Here is a 22,851-nt window from a genome sequence, read left to right on the forward strand (position 1 = left end):
ATCCTGAGGCCCCCCCCCCATCCTGAGGTCCCCCCCCACCTTATTACCCCCCCTAATTTATTGCCCCCCCCCCCCAAATTAAGCCGGGGGGGCCCCGCTGTCGCTCTCCGGCCTCTTGGGGACTTTGGACACCCTGGAGCTGGGGGGGGGGGAGGACGAGGAGGAGCGCGGGGGGGCGCGGGGGGGGTCCCCGCCCCCCCCCAACCCCCCCAGGAGCCCCGGGGGGGGGCGCCCCCCCCCGCGGCCCCCCCACGGCGCGCCGACAGCTTGGAGGAGCTGGTGATGAAGGTGGGTTTTGGGGAGGGGGGGGGGTTATTTGGGGAGGGGTCCCCGTGCCCCCCCCCTTGATGTTTTTGCCCCCCCCCCTCGCCCAGGAGGTGCTGGCGCCCCCCCCGCCCCCCCCCGCAGCCCCCCCGGAGCCCCCCCCCGAGGAGCAGTGGGCCGTGGAGGAGGACGCCAGCACCCCCGTGGAGGGCTTCGAGGAGCTGGTCCCGGACCCCGCGTTTAAGGTGGGGGGGGGGGGGGGGGCACAAATTTTGGGGGGGGTTGGGGGATTTTGGGGGGGGTTGGGGGATTTTTGGGGGGGGGTTGGGGGGGTTTGGGGGATTTTGGGGGGGGGTTGGGGGATTTTGGGGGGGTTTGGGGGGTTATTTATGGGATGGGGGGGTTGGGAGGGGCCTTTGGGGGGGATTTATGGGGTTGGGGGCGTTGGGAGGGGGATTTGGGGGGGATTTATGGGGTTGGGGGGGGTCATTGAATTGGGGGGGGGCTTGGGGGGGGCTCTGAGGCCGATTTGGGGTGAATTAGGTGAGTTTTGGGGAAGGGTTCGCGTGACGTGGGGGCTCTTTCGGGGTTTGGGGGCGCTCCTGTTGCCCCCCACCCCCCCCATACCCACCGAGGGGGGGGTCCCGCGGTGGCCCCCCTGCCCCGGTGACCCCCCCCCGTCCCCCGTCCCCCCCCCAGTGGCCGTTCCGCCTGGACCCGTTCCAGCAGCGGGCGGTGCTGTGCCTGGAGCGCGGCCACTCGGTGCTGGTGGCCGCCCACACCTCCGCCGGCAAGACGGCCGTGGCCGAGTACGCCATCGCCCTGGCGCGCCGGCACATGACGCGGTGCGTGGGGGGGCCGAACGGGGGCTGGGGGGGGGCCAAAACCCGGGGGGGGGTGAAACCCAACGGGAGGGTCCCGAAACCCAACCTGGGGGGCTAAAACTCAACGGGAGGGTCACGAAACCCAACTGGAAGAGCCCAAAACCCAACGGGGGGGCCCCAAAACCCAATGGGAGGGCCCCAAAACCCAACGGGGGGGCCCCGAAACCCAACGTGGGGGTCCCGAAACCAACCTGGGGGGCTAAAACTCAACGGGAGGGTCACGAAACCCAACTGGAAGAGCCCAAAACCCAACGGGGGGGGGACAAAACCCAACGGGAGGGTCCCGAAACCCAACCTGGCGGGCTAAAACCCAACGGGGGGGTCCCGAAACCCAACCTGGGGGGGCAAAAACCCAATGGGAAGGACCCGAAACCCAACCTGGGGGGCTAAAACTCAACGGGAGGGTCCCGAAACCCAACTGGAAGAGCCCAAAACCCAACGGGGGGGTCCCGAAACCCAACCTGGGGGGATAAAACTCAACGGGAGGGTCCCGAAACCCAACTGGAAGAGCCCAAAACCCAACGGGGGGGTCCCAAAACCCAACGGGAGGGTCCCAAAACCCAATGGGAGGGTCCCAAAACCCAACTGGAAGAGCCCAAAACCCAACGGGGGGGTCCTGAAACCCAACGGGGGGGGGCTAAAACTCAATGGGAGGGTCCCGAAACCCAACCTGGGGGGCTAAAACCCAACAGGAGGGTCTCGAAACCCAACTGGAAGAGCCCAAAACCCAACGGGGGGGTCCCAAAACCCAACTGGAAGAGCTAAAATTCAACTAAAATGCCCCGAAACCCAACTGAAAGACCCCAAAGCACATCCAGGAGGGCCAAAACCCAACGGGAAGGGCCCGAAACCCAACCTGGGGGGCTAAAACCCAATGGGAGGGTCCCGAAACCCAACGGGAGGGCCCCAAAACCCAACTGGAAGAGCTAAAATACAACTAAAACACCCCAAAACCCAACTGAAAGACCCCGAAACCCAACGGGAGGGCCCCAAAACCCAGCTAAAGAGGTCCAAAACCCAACCAAAAGACCCCAAAGCACATCCAGGAGGGCCTGAAACCCAACTGGAAGGGCCCCAAAACCCAATCAGGGGAGTTAAAACCCAGCGGGAGGGTCCAGAAACCCAACTGGAAGAGCCCAAAACCCAACGGGAGGGTCCCAAGACCCAACTGGAAAGGCTAAAATTCACCTACGACGCCCCAAAACCCAACTGAAAGACCCCAAAACCCAACTAAAAGACCCCAAAGCACATCCAGGAGGGCCAAAACCCAACGGGAAGGGCCCGAAACCCAAGGGGAGGGCCCCAAAACCCAACCAGAAAAACTAAAACCCAACCAGAGGGCCCCAAAATCCAATCAGGGGAGTTAAAACTCAACGGCAGGGCCCCAAAATCCAATTGGAAGGGCTAAAATTCAACTAAAACGCCCCAAAACCCAACTGAAAGACCCCGAAACCCAGCGGGAGGGCCCCAAAACCCAACCAGGGGGGTTAAAACCCAACTGGAAGGGTCCAGAAACCCAACGGGAGGAGTTAAAACCCAACTAAAAGGTCCCAAAACCCAACTGAAAGAGCCAAAATCCAACTAAAATGCCCCAAAACCCACCCAGGGGAGCTAAAACCCCAGGGGAGGGCCCTAAAACCCAACTATGGGTCCCCAAAACTCAACTGCATGACCCCAAAACCTGAGTAAAGAGCCCAAAACCCAACTGTAGGTCCCCCAAACCCAACCCCACGCTCCCAAAACCCAACTGCATGACCCCAAAACCTGAGCGTAGAGCCCCGAAACCCAACCGTGGGCCCCCAAAACCCAACCGTGGGCCCCCAAAACCCAACCCAGGGTCCCCCAAACCCAACTGCATGACCCCAAAACCCAACCCAGGGCCCCCAAAACCCAACCGTGGGTCCCAAACGCCCTCTCCCTGTCCCCCCAAACCACCCCGTACTGTCTCCGGGCCCCCCGGGATGCCCCAGTCCCCCTCCGCGGGACACCCCCGAGCCCCCCGGGACACCCCCGTGCCCCCGCTGCCCCCAGGACCATCTACACGTCGCCCATCAAGGCGCTCTCCAACCAGAAGTTCCGCGACTTCAAGACCACCTTCGGCGACGTGGGGCTGCTGACGGGCGACGTGCAGCTGCGCCCCGAGGCCTCTTGCCTCATCATGACCACCGAGATCCTGCGGTGAGCCCCCCCCCCCCAGCCCCGAAAAAAATAAGCTTCGAAAACCCCCAAAAAGCCCTAAATAACCCCCAAAATCTTCTGGCAGCTCCATGCTGTACAACGGCTCCGACGTCATCCGCGAGCTGGAGTGGGTGATTTTCGACGAGGTGCACTACATCAACGACGCCGAGGTGGGGCTGGGGGGGTTCGGGGGGGGCTGGGGGGGTGTCTATGGGGCGGGGGGCGCCCCGGCTGACCCCCCCCACCCTGCTGCCCCCCCCCCAGCGCGGGGTGGTGTGGGAGGAGGTGCTGATCATGCTGCCCGAGCACGTCAAGCTCATCCTGCTCAGCGCCACCGTGCCCAACGCCCTCGAGTTCGCCCAGTGGGTGGGGTAAGGCGGGGGGGGGGGGCTGTGGGGCGGCTGTGGGGCAGTTGTGGGGTGCTGTGGGGTGTCCTGGGGCGGTTGCGGGGTGCTATGGGGTGTTACGGGGTGGCTGTGGGAGCTGCGGGGGGGGTCTGCGGGTTGGATTTAGGGGGCTGGGGGTTGTCTGGGGGGGTCTTTGGGTCGCCTGGGGGAGCTGTAGGGGGTCTACGGGGGTTGTTTATGGGGTGTGGGGGTGGTCTGTGGGGGACTGGGGCTGTGGGGGTGGTTTATTGGGGGGCCTGGGGGTGGTTTGTTGGGGTCCGGGGGTGGCTTATTGGGGTCTGGGGGTGGTTTATTGGGGTCAGGGGGTGTCTGGGAGTGGTTTGTTGGGGTCCGGGGGTGGTTTATTGGGGTCTGGGGGTGATTTATTGGGGTCAGGGGGTGTCTGGGAGTGGTTTGTTGGGGTCTGGGGGTGGTTTGTTGGGGTCTGGGGGTGGTTTATTGGGCTCTGGGGGTGGTTTATTGGGGTCAGGGGGTGTCTGGGGGTGGTTTGTTGGGGTCCGGGGGTGGTTTGTTGGGGTCCGGGGGTGTCTGGGGGTGGTTTATTGGGGTTAGGAGGGCTCTGGGGGTGGTTTATTGGGGCCTGGGTGTGGTTTATTGGGGTCTGGGGGTGTCTGGGGGTGGTTTATTGGGGGGTCTGGGGGTGGTTTTTTGGCGTCAGGGGGTGTCTGGGGGTGGTTTGTAGGGGTTTGGGTGGCTCTGGGGGTGGTTTATTGGGGTCTGGGGGTGTCCGGGGGTGGTTTATTGGGGCCCGGGGGTGGTTTATTGGGGCCCGGGGGTGGTTTATTGGGGTCCGGGGGTGGTTTATTGGGGTCCGGGGGTGGTTTATTGGGGTCCGGGGGTGGTTTATTGGGGTCCGGGGGTGTCCGGGGGTGGTTTATTGGGGTCCGGGGGTGGTTTATTAGGGTCTGGGGGTGTCCGGGGGTGGTTTATTGGGGTCCGGGGGTGGTTTATTGGGGTCTGGGGGTGTCCGGGGGTAGTTTATAGGGGTCAGGGGGGCTCTGGGGGTGGTTTATTGGGGTCTGGGGGTGGTTTATTGGGGTCAGGGGGTGGTTTATTGGGGTCCGGGGGTGGTTTATTGGGGTCTGGGGGGCTCTGGGGGTGGTTTATTGGGCTCTGGGGGTGGTTTATTGGGGTCAGGGGGTGTCTGGGGGTGGTTTGTTGGGGTCAGGGGTTCACGTGTGGGCTCTGCAGGTGGCCTGGGGGAACTGGGGGGCTCGGGGGGGGTTGGTCTTTGGGGTCCCGCGCCCCCCCCCCGCTCCATGGCCGCCCCCCCCCACGTCCCCCCCCCGGCCCCGCAGGCGCACCAAGCGGCGGCGGCTGCGGGTGATCAGCACGCGGCGGCGCCCGGTGCCCCTCGAGCATTTCCTCTACACCGGCAACGGGCCCCGCACGCGGGAGCAGCTCTTCCTGCTGCTGGACGCCCGCGGCACCTTCAACACCCAGGGGTGAGCCCCACAGCGCCCCACGGCCCCCCCACGGCCCCCCCACGGCCGCCCCATAACTGCCCCCCTCGGAGCGCTGCGCGGGGCAGGGCCGGTTCTGCCCCATAAGCGGCCCCGTAGGGGCGTTGGGACGGCGGCGTGCGGGGGCAGAGCTGGCCCGTGGCCCGTAGCCGGCGGCGTGGGAGGGGTTGGGGTGGCTCTGCCCCATAGCCGGCCCCATAGAGTGGGTTGGGGTGGCTCTGCCCCATAGCCGGCCCCATAGCCGGCCCCATAGAGTGGGTTGGGGTGGCTCTGCCCCATAGCCAGCCCCATAGACGGCCCCATAGAGTGGGTTAAGGCTCATTCTGCCCCATAGCCAGCCCCCACAGAGTGAGTTAGGGCTTATTCTGCCCCACAGCCAGCCCCATAGAAGGGGTTAGGGCTCGTTCTGCCCCACAGCCAGCCCCATAGAAGGGTTTGGAGTGGCTTTGCCCTATAGCCAGCCCCATAGAGGGAGTTGGGGTGGCTCTGCCCCATAGCCAGCCCCATAGAGTGGGTTAAGGTTTCTTCTGCCCCATAACCAGCTCCATAGAAGGGGTTGGGGTGGCTCTTCCCCATAGCCGGCCCCATAGAGGGGGTTAAGGCTCATTCTGCCCCATAGCCAGCCCCACAGAAGGGGTTGGGGGTGTCTCTGCCCCATAACCAGCCCCGTAGAAGGGGTTAGGGCTCGTTCTGCCCCACAGCCAGCCCCATAGAAGGGGTTAAGGTTCCTTCTGCCCCATAGCCAGCCTCATAGAGCGGGTTGGGGTGGCTCTGCCCCATAGCCAGCCCCATAGAGAGGGGTTAAGGCTCGCTCTGCCCCATAGCCAGCCCCATAGAGGGGGTTAAGGTTCCTTCTGCCCCATAGCCAGCCCCATAGAGTGGGTTAAGGCTCGTTCTGCCCCACAGCCAGCCCCATAGAAGGGGTTGGGGTGGCTCTGCCCCACAGCCAGCCCCATAGAGTGGGCTAAGGCTCATTCTGCCCCATAACCAGCCCCATAGAAGTGGGTTAGGGCTGGCTCTGCCCCACAGCTAGCCCCACAGAAGGGGTTGGGGTGGCTCTGGACCGGCCCTGTCCCACAGCCCTGCCCCACAGCCCTGCCCCACAGCCCTGCCCCACAACCTGCCCCATAACCTCACCCCACGGCCCTGCCCCACGGCCCTGCCCCACGGCCTGCCCCACAGCCCTGCCCCACAGCCCTGCCCCATAGCCTGCCCCATAGCCCTGTCCCACAGCCCTGCCCCATAGCCCTGCCCCACAGCCCTGCCCCACAACCCTGCCCCATAGCCCTGCCCCACAGCCCTGCCCCATAGCCCTGCCCCACAGCCTGCCCCATAGCCTGCCCCACAGCCCTGCCCCATAACCTCACCCCACAGCCTGCCCCCCATCTCCCCAGGTACTACGCGGCCGTGGAGGCCAAGAAGGAGCGGGCGAGCAAACACGCGCAGACCTTCGGGGCCAAGCAGCCCACCCTGGGGGGCACCGGCCCCGGGCAGGTGGGGGGGGGCCTTTTGGGGTGGGGGGGGCCCTTTTGGGGTGGGGGGGCCTTTTGGGGTGGGGGGGCCTTTTGGGGTGTGTGTGGGGGGTCCTTTTGGGGTACGGGGGGCCCTTTTGGGGTGTGTGGGGGGGGTCCTTTTGGGGTAGGGGGACCTTTTTGGGGTGGGGGGCGCAGTCCTCCTCTCTCCCCCCCCCTCCCACCCCTGTTTTGGGGCTCCGAGGCCTCTCCCCATCCCCTGACCCCCCCCTTATTCCCCCCCCCCCCCAGGACCGGGGGGTCTGGCTGGCGCTGCTGGGGGTGCTGCGGGAGCGGGGCCAGCTCCCGGTGGTGGCCTTCACCTTCTCGCGCAGCCGCTGCGACGAGCACGCGGCCGCCCTGGGCTCCCTCGACCTGGCCTCGGCCGCCGACAAGGCGCGGATCCGCGCCTTCTTCCAGCGCTGCGTCGCCCGCCTGCGCGGCTCCGACCGCCGCCTGCCCCAGGTGGGGGGCTCGGGGGGTTAAAGGGGGGTTTGGGGGGGGTTAGAGGGGCTCTGGGGGGCATTAAAGGGGGATTGGGGGGCTTGAGAGGGCTTAAAGGGGCTTTGGGGGGGTTAAAGGGGGGTTAGAGGGGCTCTGGGGGGCATTAAAGGGGGATTGGGGGGCTTGAGAGGGCTTAAAGGGGCTTTGGGGGGGGTTAAAGGGGGGCTTGGGGGGGTTAAGGGGGTTTGGGGGGCTTAAAGGGGCTCTGGGGGGCATTAAAGGGGGATTGGGGGGCTTGAGAGGGCTTAAAGGGGCTTTGGGGGGGTTAAGGGGGATTGGGGGGGCTTAAAGGGGGCTTGGGGGGGTTAAGGGGGTTTGGGGGGGCTTAAAGGGGCTCTGGGGGGCATTAAAGGGGGCTTTGAGGAGGTTAAGGGGGTTTGGGGGGTGCTGGAGCGGTTTAAAGGGGGGTTTGGGGGGGCTTAAAGGGGATTTGGGGGGCTCTGGGGGGGGCTTAAAGGGGCTTTGGGGGGCTCTCGGGGGGCTTAAAGGGGGATTGGGGGGCCCTCAGGGGTCTTAAAGGGGCTTTGGGGGGCATTGAAGGGGGCTTGGGGGGCTCTCGGGGGGCTTAAAGGGGCTTTGGGGGGGGCTTAAAGAGGGATTGGGGGGCTTAAAGGGGGATTGGGGGGTTCTCAGGGGTCTTAAAGGGGCTTTGGGGGGAGTTAAATGGCGTTTGGGGGGGCTGGAGGGGTTTAAAGGGGGGTTTGGGGGGGCTTAAAAGGGGTTTGGGGGGCTCTGGGGGGGCTTAAAGGGGCTTTGGGGGGCTCTGGGGGACCTGAAGGGGCTCTGGGGGGCTCTGGGGGTCCTGAAGGGGCGTTGTTGCCCCCCCAGGTGCTGCACATGGCGGAGCTGCTGCAGCGCGGCATCGGGGTGCACCACGGCGGGGTGCTGCCGCTGCTCAAGGAGGTGGTGGAGATGCTCTTCAGCCAGGGGCTGGTCAAGGTGCGGGGGGCTGGGGGGGCTGGGGGGGGGGTCCCCGGGGCTCCCCCCGCCCCACACGGACCCCCCCAACCCCCCCCCCCCCCGCGCCCCCCAGGTGCTGTTCGCCACCGAGACGTTCGCCATGGGGGTGAACATGCCGGCGCGCACCGTCGTCTTCGACTCCATCCGCAAGCACGACGGCAACGGCTTCCGCGACCTCCTGCCCGGTGCGGGGCGGCCGGGGGGCATGGGGCAGTTATGGGGCAGCCGTGGGGCAGTTATGGGGCAGTTATGGGGCAGCTGTGGGGCAGTTATGGGACGTGGGGCAGTTATGGGGCAGCCATGGGGCAGTTATGGGGCAGCTGTGGGGCAGTTATGGGACGTGGGGCAGCCATGGGGCAGCCATGGGGCAGTTATGGGGCAGTTATGGGGCAGCTGTGGGGCAGCCATGGGGCATCTGTGGGGCAGTTATGGGGCAGTTATGGGACGTGGGGCAGCCGTGGGGCAGCCGTGGGGCAGCCATGGGGCAGCCATGGGGCAGCTGTGGGGCAGTTATGGGGCAGCTGTGGGGCAGTTATGGGACGTGGGGCAGTTATGGGGCAGCTATGGGGCATGGGGCGGCCATGGGACAGCTACGGGACAGCTATGGGGCAGCTATGGGGCAGTTACGGGGCAGCTATGGGCCATGAGGCAGTTATGGGGCAGTTATAGGGCACCTATAGGCCACGGGGTGGCCGTGGGGCAGTTAGAGGGCAGCTATGGGGCAGCTATAGGGCAGCTATGGGGCAGCTGTGGGGCTATGGGGCAGTTATAGGGCAGTTATGGGGCAGTTATGGGGCAGCTATGGGGCAGCCGTGGGCCTTGGGGCAGCTATGGGGCAGCTATGGGGCAGCTGTGGGGCCATGGGGCAGCTATGGGGCAGCTATGGGGCAGCTATGGGGCATGGGGTGGCCATGGGGCAGTTAGAGGGCAGCTATGGGGCAGTTATGGGGCAGCTATGGGCCATGGGGCAGTTATGGGGCAGTTATGGGGCAGTTATAGGGCACCTATAGGCCATGGGGTGGCCATGGGGCAGTTAGAGGGCAGCTATGGGGCAGCTATAGGGCAGCTATGGGGCAGCTATGGGGCAGTTATAGGGCAGCCATGGGGCAGCTATAGGCTGTGGGGTAGCTATGGGGCAGCTGTAGGGCAGTTATGGGGTAGCTGTAACCTGTGGGGCAGCTTTGGGGCAGCACCTGGGGGTCAGGGCCCAGCCTGTGCCCCCCCCCCCCCCCCGCTGTACCTGTAGGGGAGAGCAAGTTTGGGGTCTGTGGGGCAGGTTTGGGATGTGTGGGGTGGTTTTGGTGGGTCTATGGGGCAGGTTTTGGGGTCTATGGGGTGGGTTTGGTGAGCCTGTGGGGCAGGTTCAGGGTCTATGGGGCAGGTCTGGGGCCTATGGGGCAGGTTCGGGATCTGTGGGGCAGGTTCGGGATCTATGGGGCAGGTCCGGTGACCCTATGGGGCAGGTTCGGGATCTATGGGGCAGGTTCGGTGACCCTATGGGGCAGGTTCAGGGTCTGTGGGGCAGGTTTGGGACCTATGGGGCAGGTTCGGGGTCTATGGGGCAGGTCTGGGGCCTATGGGGCAGGTTCGGGATCTGTGGGGCAGGTTCGGGATCTATGGGGCAGGTCCGGTGACCCTATGGGGCAGGTTCGGGATCTATGGGGCAGGTTCGGTGACCCTATGGGGCAGGTTCAGGGTCTGTGGGGCAGGTTTGGGACCTATGGGGCAGGTTCGGGATCTATGGGGCAGGTTTGGGATCTATGGGGCAGGTTTGGGATCTGTGGGGCAGGTCCGGTGACCCTATGGGGCAGGTTCGGGATCTATGGGGCAGGTTCGGGATCTATGGGGCAGGTTCAGGATCTATGGGGCAGGTTTGGGGTCTATGGGGCAGGTCCGGTGACCCTATGGGGCAGGTTTGGGATCTGTGGGGCAGGTTTGGGATCTATGGGGCAGGTTCGGGATCTGTGGGGCAGGTTCGGGATCTATGGGGCAGGTTTGGGATCTATGGGGCAGGTTCGGGATCTATGGGGCAGGTTCAGGATCTATGGGGCAGGTTCGGGATCTATGGGGCAGGTTTGGGATCTATGGGGCAGGTTCGGGATCTATGGGGCAGGTCTGGTGACCCTATGGGGCAGGTTTGGGACCTATGGGGCAGGTTCGGGGTCTATGGGGCAGGTTCGGGATCTATGGGGCAGGTCTGGTGACCCTATGGGGCAGGTTTGGGACCTATGGGGCAGGTTCGGGGTCTATGGGGCAGGTTTGGGATCTATGGGGCAGGTCCGGTGACCCTATGGGGCAGGTTCGGGGTCTGTGGGGCAGGTTTGGGATCTATGGGGCAGGTTTGGGATCTATGGGGCAGGTCTGGTGACCCTATGGGGCAGGTTTGGGACCTATGGGGCAGGTTCGGGGTCTATGGGGCAGGTTTGGGATCTATGGGGCAGGTCCGGTGACCCTATGGGGCAGGTTCGGGGTCTGTGGGGCAGGTTTGGGATCTATGGGGCAGGTTTGGGATCTATGGGGCAGGTTCGGGGTCTATGGGGCAGGTTCGGGATCCGTGGCACAGATTTTGGATCTACGCCTGGGGTTGGCGCTATGGGTCCCTATGGGGCGCTATGGGGCGCTATGGGGCGCTATGGGGCGCCGTGGGGCGCTATGGGGCGGGGAGTTGGGGTCTTTATGGGGGGGGGCTCACCCCCGTGCGCCCCCCCCCAGGCGAGTACGTGCAGATGTCGGGGCGCGCGGGGCGCCGCGGGCTGGACGCCACCGGCACCGTCATCATCCTCTGCAAGGGGCCCGTGCCCGAGCTGGCCGACCTGCACCGCGTGCTGCTGGTGAGCCCCCCCCGGCCCCCTAACCCCGTAACCCCCCCCCCAAAATAAAACGCCCCCCCCCCGGCTGACCGCGGCCCCCCCAGGGCCGCCCGACGCGGCTGCAGTCCCAGTTCCGCCTGACCTACGGCACCATCCTGAGCCTGCTGCGCGCCCCCGCCCTGCGCGTCGAGGACCTGATGCGCAGCAGCTTCTCCGAGTTCCCCCTGCGCAGGGACGCGCCGGTCAGCTGGGGGGGGGGCGGGGGGGTCCCTGGGGGGGGGTCCTGGGGGGGTCCCGGGGGGTTTGGGGGGGGTTTCGGGGGGTCCCGGGGGGGTCCCTGGGGGGGGGCCGGGGGGTCCCTGGGGGGGGGGTTGGGGGGTCCTGGGGGGGTCCCGGGGGGTTTGGGGGGGATACGGGGGGGATTTGGGGGGGTTTGGGGGGGGTCTGGGGGGGGTTTGGGGTGCTGGGGGCGTGGGGAAGCAGCTCGGGGGGGTTTGGGGGGGTGGGGGGGTGGGGGGGTAATGGGGACACGGCGGGGGGTTGGGGGGAATTTGGGGACGTGGGGGGGGGCACGGGGATTTGGGGTGGTTTTGGGGACGTTTTGGGGCTCTGGGGGTGGTTTTGGGGCGTTTTGGGGCTGTGGGGCTGTTTTGGGGCGTTTTGGGGGCGTTTTGGGGCTGTATGGCTGGTTTTGGGGTGGTTCTGGGGGGGTTTGGGGGCTGTGGGGCTGTTTTGGGGCATTTGGGGGGCGTTTTGGGGCCATATGGCAGGTTTTGGGGTTGTTCTGGGGGCGTTTTGGGGCTGTGCGGCTGTTTTGGGGTGTTTTGGGGGCGTTTTCGGGCTGTATGGCTGGTTTTGGGGGCGTTTTGGGGCTGTATGGCAGGTTTTGGGGGCGTTTTGGGGGCGTTTTGGGGCTGTATGGCAAGTTTTGGGGGCGTTTTGGGGATGTTTTGGGGCTATATGGCAGGTTTTGGGGGCGTTTTGGGGGCGTTTTGGGGCTGTATGGCAGGTTTCGGGGCGTTATGGGGGCGTTTTGGGGGCGTTTTGGGGCTATATGGCAGGTTTTGGGGGCGTTTTGGGGGCATTTGGGGCTATATGGCAGGTTTTGGGGCGGTTCTGGGGGCGTTTTGGGGGCGTTTTGGGGCTATATGGCAGGTTTTGGGGGCGTTTTGGGGGCGTTTTGGGGCTGTATGGCTGGTTTTGGGGGCGTTTTGGGGCTATATGGCAGGTTTTGGGGCGGTTCTGGGGGCGTTTTGGGGGCGTTTTGGGGCTATATGGCAGGTTTTGGGGGCGTTTTGGGGGCGTTTTGGGGCTGTATGGCAGGTTTTGGGGGCGTTTTGGGGGCGTTTTGGGGCTGTATGGCAGGTTTTGGGGGCGTTTTGGGGGCGTTTTGGGGCTATATGGCAGGTTTTGGGGTGGTTCTGGGGGCGTTTTGGGGCTGTGGGGCTGTTTTGGGGCGTTTTGGGGGCATTTTGGGGCTATATGGCTGGTTTTGGGGTTGTTCTGGGGCCATATGGCAGGTTTTGAGGTGGTTCTGGGGGCGTTTTGGGGCTGTGGGGCTGTTTTGGGGCGTTTTGGGGGCGTTTTGGGGCTGTATGGCAGGTTTTGGGGCGTTTTGGGGCTATATGGCAGGTTTTGAGGTGGTTCTGGGGGCGTTTGGGGGCTGTGGGGCTATTTTGGGGCGTTTTGGGGGCGTTTTGGGGCTGTGCAGCTGTTTTGGGGCATTTTGGGGGCGTTTTGGGGCTGTATGGCTGGTTTTGGGGCGTTTTGGGGGCATTTTGGGGCTGTGCAGCTGTTTTGGGGCATTTTGGGGGCGTTTTGGGGCTATATGGCAGGTTTTGGGGGCGTTTTGGGGGCGTTTTGGGGCTATATGGCAGGTTTTGGGGCATTTTGGGGGCGTTTTGGGGCTATATGGCAGATTTTGGGGGCGTTTTGGGGCTATACGGCAGGTTTTGGGGTGGTTCTGGGGGCGTTTTGGGGCTGTGGGGCTGTTTTGGGGCGTTTTGGGGGCATTTTGGGGCTATATGGCTGGTTTTGGGGTTGTTCTGGGGCCATATGGCAGGTTTTGAGGTGGTTCTGGGGGCGTTTGGGGGCTGTGGGGCTATTTTGGGGCGTTTTGGGGGCGTTTTGGGGCTGTATGGCAGGTTTTGGGGGCGTTTTGGGAGCATTTTGGGGCTATATGGCAGGTTTTGGGGTTGTTCTGAGGGCGTTTTGGGGCTGTATGGCAGGTTTTGGGGCGGTTCTGGGGGCGTTTTGGGGCTATATGGCAGGTTTTGGGGCGTTTTGGGGCGTTTTGGGGCGTTTTGGGGCTATATGGCAGGTTTCGGGGCGTTATGGGGGCGTTTTGGGGGCGTTTTGGGGCTATATGGCAGGTTTTGGGGGCGTTTGGGGGCATTTGGGGCTATATGGTAGGTTTTGGGGCGGTTCTGGGGGCGTTTTGGGGGCGTTTTGGGGCTATCTGGCAGGTTTTGGGGGCGTTTTGGGGGCGTTTTGGGGCTGTATGGCTGGTTTTGGGGCGTTTTGGGGCTATATGGCAGGTTTTGGGGGCGTTTTGGGGGCGTTTTGGGGCTATATGGCAGGTTTTGGGGTGGTTCTGGGGGCGTTTTGGGGCTGTGGGGCTGTTTTGGGGCGTTTTGGGGGCATTTTGGGGCTATATGGCTGGTTTTGGGGTTGTTCTGGGCCATATGGCAGGTTTTGAGGTGGTTCTGGGGGCGTTTGGGGGCTGTGGGGCTATTTTGGGGCGTTTTGGGGGCGTTTTGGGGCTATATGGCAGGTTTTGGGGGCGTTTTGGGGGCATTTTGGGGCTATATGGCAGGTTTTGGGGTTGTTCTGAGGGCGTTTTGGGGCTGTATGGCAGGTTTTGGGGCAGTTCTGGGGGCGTTTTGGGGGCGTTTTGGGGCTGTATGGCAGGTTTTGGGGCGTTTTGGGGCGTTTTGGGGGCGTTTTGGGGCTATATGGCAGGTTTCGGGGCGTTATGGGGGCGTTTTGGGGGCGTTTTGGGGCTGTATGGCAGGTTTTGGGGGCGTTTTGGGGGCATTTGGGGCTGTATGGCAGGTTTTGGGGCGGTTCTGGGGGCGTTTTGGGGGCGTTTTGGGGCTGTATGGCAGGTTTTGGGGCGTTTTGGGGCTGTATGGCAGGTTTTGGGGGCGTTTTGGGGCTATATGGCAGGTTTTGGGGTTGTTCTGAGGGCGTTTTGGGGCTGTATGGCAGGTTTTGGGGCGGTTCTGGGGGCGTTTGGGGGCCGTTTCGGGGCGTTTTGGGGCCATCGGTGTGTTTTCGGGGCCAGGCCCAGGAGCGGCGCGTGGCGGAGCTGCGGGCGGCGCTGGCGGCGCTGGGGGAGCCCCCGGAGGGGGGGGCCCTGGGCGACCTCCCCCAGTACCTCGAGGCCGTGCAGGGGCTGCGGGAGGCACGGGCGGAGCTGCAGGTGGGGGCCGGGGGGGGCACGGGGGGGCTTTGGGGGCATGGGGGGGGATTGGGGGGGCACGGGGGGCTTTGGGGGGCTTTGGGGGGGGCATGGGGGGGCTTCGGGGGGCATGGGGGGGCTTTGGGGGGGCATGGGGGGGCTTGGGGGGGGATTGGGGGGCGTGGGGAGGGGATGGGGGGCACTGGGGGGTGTGGGGGGGGGATGGGGGGGCACTGGGGGGTGTGGGGGGGGGATGGGGGGGCACTGGGGGGCGTGGGGGGGCACTGGGGGGCATTGGGGGGCCCTGGAGACATGGGGGGGGCATTGGGGGCCCTGGGGCCATTGGGGAGGGGGCTTGGGGGGGCATGGGGGGGGGCATGGGGGGGGCGTTGGGGGACAGGAGGGGGGATTTTTGGGGGGGGACCTGGGGATTTTGGGGGGGGCACTGGGGGAGGTGGGGGGGGCTGTGGGGACGAGGGGGGGGCACGGAGGGCCCCGGGGGGGTCCTGAGGCCGTGCCCCCCCCCCAGCGGCGCATGGCGCAGTCGGTGGCGGGGCTGAAGGCGCTGGCCCCCGGGCGGGTGGTGGTGGTCGACACCCCCCGGCACCGCAACGCCCTGGGGCTCCTCCTGCAGGTACGGCCCCAAAATGCCCCGAAACGGCCCCAAAATGCCCCAAAACGCCCCAAAATGCCCCAAAACACCCCAAAATGCCCCGAAACCGCCCCAAAATGCCCCAAAAACGCCCCGAAACCGCCCCAAAATGCCCCACAACACCCCGAAACGGCCCCAAAATGCCCCAAAACACCCCAAAATGCCCCAAAACACCCTGAAACTGCCCAAAAAAGCCCCAAAATGCCCCGAAACCGCCCCAAAACGCCCGAAAACGCCCCAAAATGCCCCGAAACCGCCCCAAAATGCCCCACAACACCCCGAAACGGCCCCACAACACCCCGAAACGGCCCCAAAATGCCCCAAAACACCCCAAAATGCCCCAAAACACCCTGAAACTGCCCAAAACGCCCCGAAAACGCCCCAAAATGCCCCGAAACCGCCCCGAAACCGCCCCAAAATGCCCCACAACACCCCGAAACGGCCCCAAAATGCCCCAAAACACCCCAAAATGCCCCAAAACACCCTGAAACTGCCCAAAAAAGCCCCAAAATGCCCCAAAACCGCCCCAAAACGCCCCGAAAACGCCCCAAAATGCCCCAAAAACGCCCCGAAACCGCCCCAAAATGCCCCACAACACCCCGAAACGGCCCCAAAATGCCCCAAAACACCCTGAAACTGCCCAAAAATGCCCAGAAACGCCCTGAAACACCCCGAAAACACCCCAAAATGCCCCGAAACCGCCCCCAAAATGCCCCAACATGCCCCAACATGCCCCGAAACCGCCCCAAAACGCCCTGAAACCGCCCCAAAATGCCCCAAAACACCCCAAAACCGCCCCGAAACCACCCCGAAACGCCCCAATACCGCCCCGAAATGCCCCAAAACGCCCTGAAACCGCCCCAAAACCGCCCCAAAACGCCCCAAAATGCCCCGAAAACGCCCCAAAACGCATCATAATGCCCCCACAATGCACCATAATGCCCCAAAATGGCCCAAACTGCCCCCAACCCGCCCAAACTGCCCCAAAATGGCCCCAAACTGCCCCCAACCCCCCCAAACTGCCCCAAAATGCCCTAATCCCCCCCAAAACGCACCAAACGCCCCCAAAATGCCCCAAATAACCCTAAAAGCCCCCCCAGCCCCCCCAAAATGCCCCCAGCCCCCCCAAAATGCCCAAACCCCCCCCAATTTCCCCCGACCCCCCCCAAAATGCCCTAAAACCCCCCCAAATCCCCCCGACCCCCCCCAAAATGCCCTAAACCCCCCCCAATTTCCCCCCAACCCCCCCCAAAATGCCCTAACCCCCCCCAAAACTCCCCCAACCCCCCCAAAATGCCCTAAACCCCCCCCCAAAACTCCCCCAACCCCCCCAAAATGCCCTAAACCCCCCCCAAAACTCCCCCAACCCCCCCCAAAATGCCCCAAACCCCCCCCAATTTCCCCCGACCCCCCCCAAAATGCCCTAAACCCCCCCCAAAATCCCCCCAACCCCCCCCCAAATCCCCCCAAGCCCCCCCCAAAATGCCCTAACCCCCCCCCCAAACCCCCCCAACCCCCCCCAAAATGCCCCAAACCCCCCCAAGCCCCCCCCCAAAATGCCCCAACCCCCCCCCAAACCCCCGCGCCCCCCCCCAAATGCCCCAAACCCCCCCCCAAATGCCCCAAACCCCCCCTAACCCCCCCCTTTTTGCCCCCCCCCTTTTTGCCCCCCCCCCCCCCCAGGTGACCCCCGAGAGCGGGGGGGGGGGCGCCGCCTGGCCGTGCTGGTGCTGTGCGAGAAGCCCCCCGAGGGGGGGGAGCCCCCCCCCAGCCCCCCCCCGGACGCCCCCTACCCCGAGGACCTGCTGCTCGCCCGCTTCTTCCTGCCCGAAGGTGGGGGGGGGGGGGCATTTTGGGGACCCCCCCCCGCAGTGATCGGGACCCCCGGATCCCATGGGGGGGGGCCTCTGTTTTTGGGGGGGGGGCTTTTTTTTGGGGGGGGCTTTTTTTGGGGGGGGCTTTTTTTGGGGGGGGGCTTTTTTTTGGGGGGGGGGACACCGTGTTTTGGGGACCCCTCAGTGCTCAGGACCCCTTGGGGGGCTTTTTGTTGTTGGGGGGGGGGCATTTTATCCCCGGGGGGGGGCTTTTTCTTTGGGGGGGGCACCCCATATACTTGGGCCCTTGGGGGGGGGGGGGGCATTTTGTGTGCCCCCCCCAATTTGGGGTCTTTTTTTGGGGGGGGTCCCCTTCAATGTTCCCATGGGGAGGGGTCCCAGAGACCCCCCCAGTCCCTTTTTTTTTGGGGGGGGGGAGCCCAAAATTAAGTGCCCCCCCCCAAATTAATGCCCCCCCCCCAAAATTAATGCCCCCCCCAAAAAGCCATGAGGCTCGTGGGGGGGGGGGGGGCAACCCTTTTGGGGGCCTCCCAGCCCAAACCCTGCCCCCCCCCGCGGGTTTTGGGGTCCCCCCCCGGGTTTTGGGGACCCCCCCGGGTTTTGGGGACCCCCCCGGGTTTTGGGGCCCCCCCCCATAATTTTTGCCCCCCCCCCCAGGCCCCCCCGGGCACGCGCTGGAGGAGCTGCGCCCCGAGGAGCTGGCGGCCGTCACGGGGCGCACGCTGCGGGAGCCCCCCCCCGAGCGCCTCCTGCAGGAGCTGCGGCGCCGCCGGTACCGGGGGGGGGGGGCACCCCAAAATCTGGGGGGGGGCACCCCAAAAACTGGGGGGGGCGCCCCAAAATCTGGGGGGGGCGCCCCAAAAATGGGGGGGAGCTGGGGTGGGAATTTCGTCCCCTGGGGGGCTCGGGGGGGGGGCGGTTAGGGGATGTTGGGGGGGGGGAAGGGGGGATTTTGGGGTGGGGGGGGGCCGGGGGGGGCACCCCGAAAATGGGGAGGGGCCCCCAGACCCGGGGGGGGGGGGGGCTGGGGTGGGAATTTCCTCCCTTGGGGGGGGTTAAGGGGGGGTTTAGGGGGGCTAAGGGGTGTGAAAGGGGGGATTTTGGGGGGGGGGGGGCCAGGGGGGGGGACCCTAAAAACGGGGGGGGGGGAATTTACTCCCGGGGGGGCTTGGGGGGGGGTAAGGGGTGTGAAAGGGGGGCTGGGGGGGGCTCCCTCCCTTATTTTGGGGTCCCTGGGGGGGGTCTTTTAGGGATATTGGGGTCCCTGGGGGGGGTCCTAATGGGTATTGGGGTCCCTGGGGGGGGTCCTAATGGGTATTGGGGTCCCTGGGGGGGCTCCCCCCTTATTTTGGGGTCTTTGGGGGGGGTCTTTTGGGGATATTGGGGTCCTGGGGGGGGGGTCCTAATGGGTATTGGGGTCCCTGGGGGGGGTCTTTTAGGGATATTGGGGTCCCTGGGGGGGGTCCTAATGGGTATTGGGGTCCCTGGGGGGGCTCCCCCCTTATTTTGGGGTCTTTGGGGGGGTCCTAATGGGTATTGGGGTCCCTGGGGGGGCTCCCCCCTTATTTTGGGGTCTTTGGGGGGGGTCCTAATGGATATTGGGGTCCCTGGGGGGGCTCCCCCCTTATTTTGGGGTCCCTGGGGGGGGTCTTTTGGGGATATTGGGGTCCCTGGGGGGGGTCCTAATGGGTATTGGGGTCCCTGGGGGGGCTCCCCCCTTATTTTGGGGTCCCGGGGGGGGTCCCCATAAATATCAGGGTCCCGGGGGGGGGCTCCCCATACATATCGGGGTTTGGGGGGTGTCTCCCCGTGACCCCCCCTTGTTCCCCCCCCCCCAGGAAGGGCCCCCCCGGGCCGGAGGTGGCGGGGGCGGTGCAGGAGCTGCTGCGGCTGGCGGGGGGGGCGCCGGGGGCGCTGCCGCTGCTCGACCCGGTGGGGGCCCTGCAGCTCCGCGACCCCCCCGCCGTGGAGGCGGCCGCCAGGATCCGGGCCCTGGGGGGGGCCCTGGGGGGCTTCCAGTGCGTGCACAGCCCCCGCTTCGCCCAGCAGGTGGGGGGGGGTCCTGGGGGGGTCCTGGGGGGCTTAAGGGGAGCTTTGGGAGGGTGCTGGGGGGCTTTGGGGGGGTCCTGGGGGGCTTTGGGGGGGCTTTGGGGGTGTTTGGGGGGGGGGTTGGGGGTCCTGGGGGGCTTTGGGGGGGTCCTGGGGGGCTTTGGGGGGGGGTTGGGGCATTTGGGGGGGCTTTGGGGGGCTTTGGGGGGGTCCTGGGGGGCTTTGGGGGGGCACTGGGGGGCTTTGGGAGCTCCTGGGGGGGGGTTGGGGGAGCTTTGGGGGGGGGTTGGGGGTCCTGGGGGACATTGGGGGGGTCCTGGGGGGCTTTGGGGGGGTCCTGGGGGCTTTGGGGGGGGGTTGGGGCATTTGGGGGGGCTTTGGGGGTGTTTGGGGGGGGGGTTGGGGGTCCTGGGGGGCTTTGGGGGGGTCCTGGGGGGCTTTGGGGGGGGTTGGGGCATTTGGGGGGGCTTTGGGGGGGCTTTGGGGGGGTCCTGGGGGGCTTTGGGGGGGCACTGGGGGCTTTGGGAGCTCCTGGGGGGGGGTTGGGGGAGCTTTGGGGGGGGGGTTGGGGGTCCTGGGGGACATTGGGGGGGTCCTGGGGGGCTTTGGGGGGGTCCTGGGGGGCTTTGGGGGTGTTTGGGGGGGGCGTTGGGGGGCTTTGGGAGCTCCTGGGGGGGGGTTGGGGGAGCTTTGGGGGGGTTTGGGGGTCCTGGGGGGTTTGGGGGGGTCCTGGGGGGGTTTGGGGGGCATTTTGGGGGGACATTTGGGGATTTGGGGGGGGGTTGGGGGTGTTAGGGGTGTTTTGGGGCCGTTTGGGGTGTTTCGGGTGGGTTTTGGGGCCGTTTGGGGTGTTTTGGGGCCGTTTGGGGTGTTTCAGATGGGTTTTGGGGCCATTTTGGGGCCGTTTGGGGTATTTCGGGTGTGTTTTGGGGCCATTTTGGGGCCATTTGGGGTGTTTTGGGTGGGTTTTGGGGCCGTTCGGGGTGTTTTGGGCCATTTGGGGTGTTTCGGGTGGGTTTTGGGGCCGTTCGGGTGTTTTGGGGCCGTTTGGGGTATTTCGGGTGGGTTTTGGGGCCATTTTGGGGCCGTTTGGGGTGTTTCGGGTGGGTTTTGGGGCCGTTCGGGGTGTTTTGGGGCCGTTCGGGGTGTTTGGGGCCCTGGTTTTTACCCCCGCCCCCCCGTCCCAGTACGCCCAGTTGGCCGCCCGCCGGGAGCTGCAGGCGCAGGTGGAGCAGCTCCAGTTCCGCCTCTCCGACCGCTCGCTGCTGCTGCTGCCTGAGTACCGGCAGCGCCTCGACGTGAGGCCCCACAACGGCCCCGTAACGGCCCCACAACGGCCCCGTAACGGCCCCATAACGGCCCCATAACGGCCCCATAACGGCCCCATAACGGCCCCATGTCCCTTCGTGTCCCCATAATGTCCCAAAGTCCCGTAACGTCCCCATAACGTCCCCATAACGTCCCCAAGTCCCTTGGTGTCCCCATAACGGCCCCATAACAGCCCCGTGTCCCTTCGCGTCCCCATAACGTCCCCAGTGTCCCCATAATGTCCCCAAGTCCCTTGGTGTCCCCATAACAGCCCCATGTCCCGTAACGTCCCCGTAACGTCCCCAAGTCCCTTGGTGTCCCCAAAATGTCCCCACAATGTCCCCAGTGTCCCCATAACGTCCCCATAACGTCCCCGTGTCCCATAATGTCCCCTAACGTCCCCCAATGTCCCCATAATGTCCCCGATGCCGCCATGTCCCCATCATGTCCCCGTAATGTCCCCACGTCCCCGCGGTCCCCCCGTCCCCATAATGTCCCCAATGCCCCCATGTCCCCGTGTCCCCCCGATGTCCCCATGCCCCCATAATGTCCCCGATGCCCCCCCGTCCCCATAACGTCCCCGATGTCCCCATGTCCCCCAACATCCCCATGTCCCGTGTCCCCCCAATGTCCCCCCGTCCCCATAACGTCCCCGATGTCCCCATGTCCCCCAATGTCCCCACGTCCCCGTGTCCCCCCGATGTCCCCATGTCCCCATAATGTCCCCATGTCCCCCCAATGTCCCCCGTCCCCGTAATGTCCCCAATGTCCCCATGTCCCCCAACATCCCCATGTCCCCGTGTCCCCCCAATGTCCCCACGTCCCCATAACGTCCCCAATGTCCCCATGTCCCCCAACGTCCCCACGTCCCCGTGTCCCCCCGATGTCCCCATGTCCCCGTAATGTCCCCATGTCCCCGTGTCCCCCCAATGTCCCCCTGTCCCCGTAACGTCCCCGATGTCCCCATGTCCCCCAACATCCCCATATCCCCGTGTCCCCCCGATGTCCCCCCGTCCCCATACTGTCCCCAATGTCCCCCCGTCCCCGTAATGTCCCCAATGTCCCCATGTCCCCCAACATCCCCATGTCCCCGTGTCCCCCCGATGTCCCCACGTCCCCATAACGTCCCCACGTCCCCATGTCCCCCAACGTCCCCACGTCCCCATGTCCCCCAACGTCCCCACGTCCCCGTGTCCCCCCGATGTCCCCACGTCCCCGTAACGTCCCCGATGTCCCCCCGTCCCCATAATGTCCCCAATGTCCCCATGTCCCCCCGATGTCCCCACGTCCCCGTAATGTCCCCAATGTCCCCAATGTCCCCAATGTCCCCCAATGTCCCCATGTCCCCCAACGTCCCCACGTCCCCGTGTCCCCCCGATGTCCCCACGCCCCCCTGACCCCCCCCTTTCCCCCCCAGGTGCTGCGGGCGCTGGGCTACGTGGGCGCGGGGGGCGCGGTGCGGCTGGCGGGGCGCGTGGCGGCGGCGCTGAGCGCCCAGGAGCTGCTGCTCACCGAGCTCCTGCTGGGCAACGTCCTGGCCCCGCTGCGCCCCGAGCAGGCGGCCGCGCTGCTCTCCTGCGCCGTGCACCCGGGCCGCGGCGAGAGCCCCCCCGGCTGCCCCCCGCCCTGCAGCGGGTACGGCGGGGGGTGGTATGGGGGTGCTGGGAGGGGGTGGGGGGGAAATGGGGGGATAAGGGGGGGTATTGGGGTGCTGGGGGGGGTATGGGGGGGTATGGGGGGGGATATGGGGGTGCTGGGGGGGGTATGGGGGTGCTGGGGGGGGTATGGGGTACTGGGGGGATATGGGGGGGGTGGGGGGGGATAAGGGGGGGATATGGGGGTGCTGGAGGGGTATGGGGGGGATAAGGGGGGGTATGGGGGGGATATGGGGGGGTTGGGAGGTATGGGGGTGCTGGGGGGGGATATGGGGGTGCTGGGGGGGTATGGGGGGGAAATGGGGGGGTATTGGGGTGCTGGGGGGGGATAAGGGGGGGTATGGGGGTGCTGGGGGGGATATGGGGGTGCTGGGGGGGATATGGGGGGGATAAGGGGGGGTATTGGGGTGCTGGGGGGGATAAGGGGGGTATGGGGGGGGTATGGGGGTGCTGGGGGGGATATGGGGGTGCTGGGGGGGGTATGGGAGGGTATGGGGGGGTATGGGGGGGATATGGGGGAGTGGGGGGGTATGGGGGTGCTGGGGGGGATATGGGGGGGTGGGGGGGATATGGGGGGGATAAGGGGGGGTATTGGGGTGCTGGGGGGGGTATGGGGGGGTATGGGGGGGATATGGGGGTGCTGGGGGGGGTATGGGGGTGCTGGGGGGGGTATTGGGGTCCTGGGGGGGATAAGGGGGGTATGGGGGGGGCATGGGGGTGCTGGGGGGGGATATGGGGGGGATAAGGGGGGGTATTGGGGTGCTGGGGGGGATAAGGGGGGTATGGGGGGGGCATGGGGGTGCTGGGGGGGGATATGGGGGGGATAAGGGGGGGTATTGGGGTGCTGGGGGGGATAAGGGGGGTATGGGGGGGGCATGGGGGTGCTGGGGGGGGATATGGGGGTGCTGGGGGGGGTATGGGAGGGTATGGGGGGGTATGGGGGGATATGGGGGAGTGGGGGGGTATGG

General features: G+C 65.8%; 1 protein-coding gene across 1 annotated transcript; it reads left to right on the forward strand.

The window, feature by feature from the left end:
- Positions 1–83: 83 nt before the first annotated feature.
- SKIC2 (SKI2 subunit of superkiller complex) lies at positions 84–21,863 on the forward strand (the record flags this gene model as incomplete). Its single annotated transcript, XM_083852995.1, is given in 23 exon segments — positions 84–211; positions 214–288; positions 375–509; positions 964–1,109; positions 3,180–3,326; positions 3,412–3,496; positions 3,591–3,697; positions 5,032–5,178; positions 6,591–6,690; positions 6,960–7,172; positions 8,040–8,150; positions 8,245–8,356; positions 10,884–11,002; positions 11,086–11,223; positions 14,268–14,405; positions 14,914–15,018; positions 16,720–16,734; positions 16,737–16,869; positions 17,529–17,643; positions 18,710–18,920; positions 20,108–20,218; positions 21,646–21,829; positions 21,832–21,863. Coding segments are annotated over 23 exon segments (2,807 nt in total), but the record flags the coding sequence as incomplete, so codon positions are not given.
- Between the last annotated feature and the right edge of the window lie 988 nt (positions 21,864–22,851).

The sequence above is a fragment of the Anser anser genome (genome assembly GCF_964211835.1).
Source record: "Anser anser genome assembly, contig: HAP1_SCAFFOLD_666, whole genome shotgun sequence".
In the NCBI taxonomy this organism is placed as follows: domain Eukaryota; kingdom Metazoa; phylum Chordata; class Aves; order Anseriformes; family Anatidae; genus Anser; species Anser anser.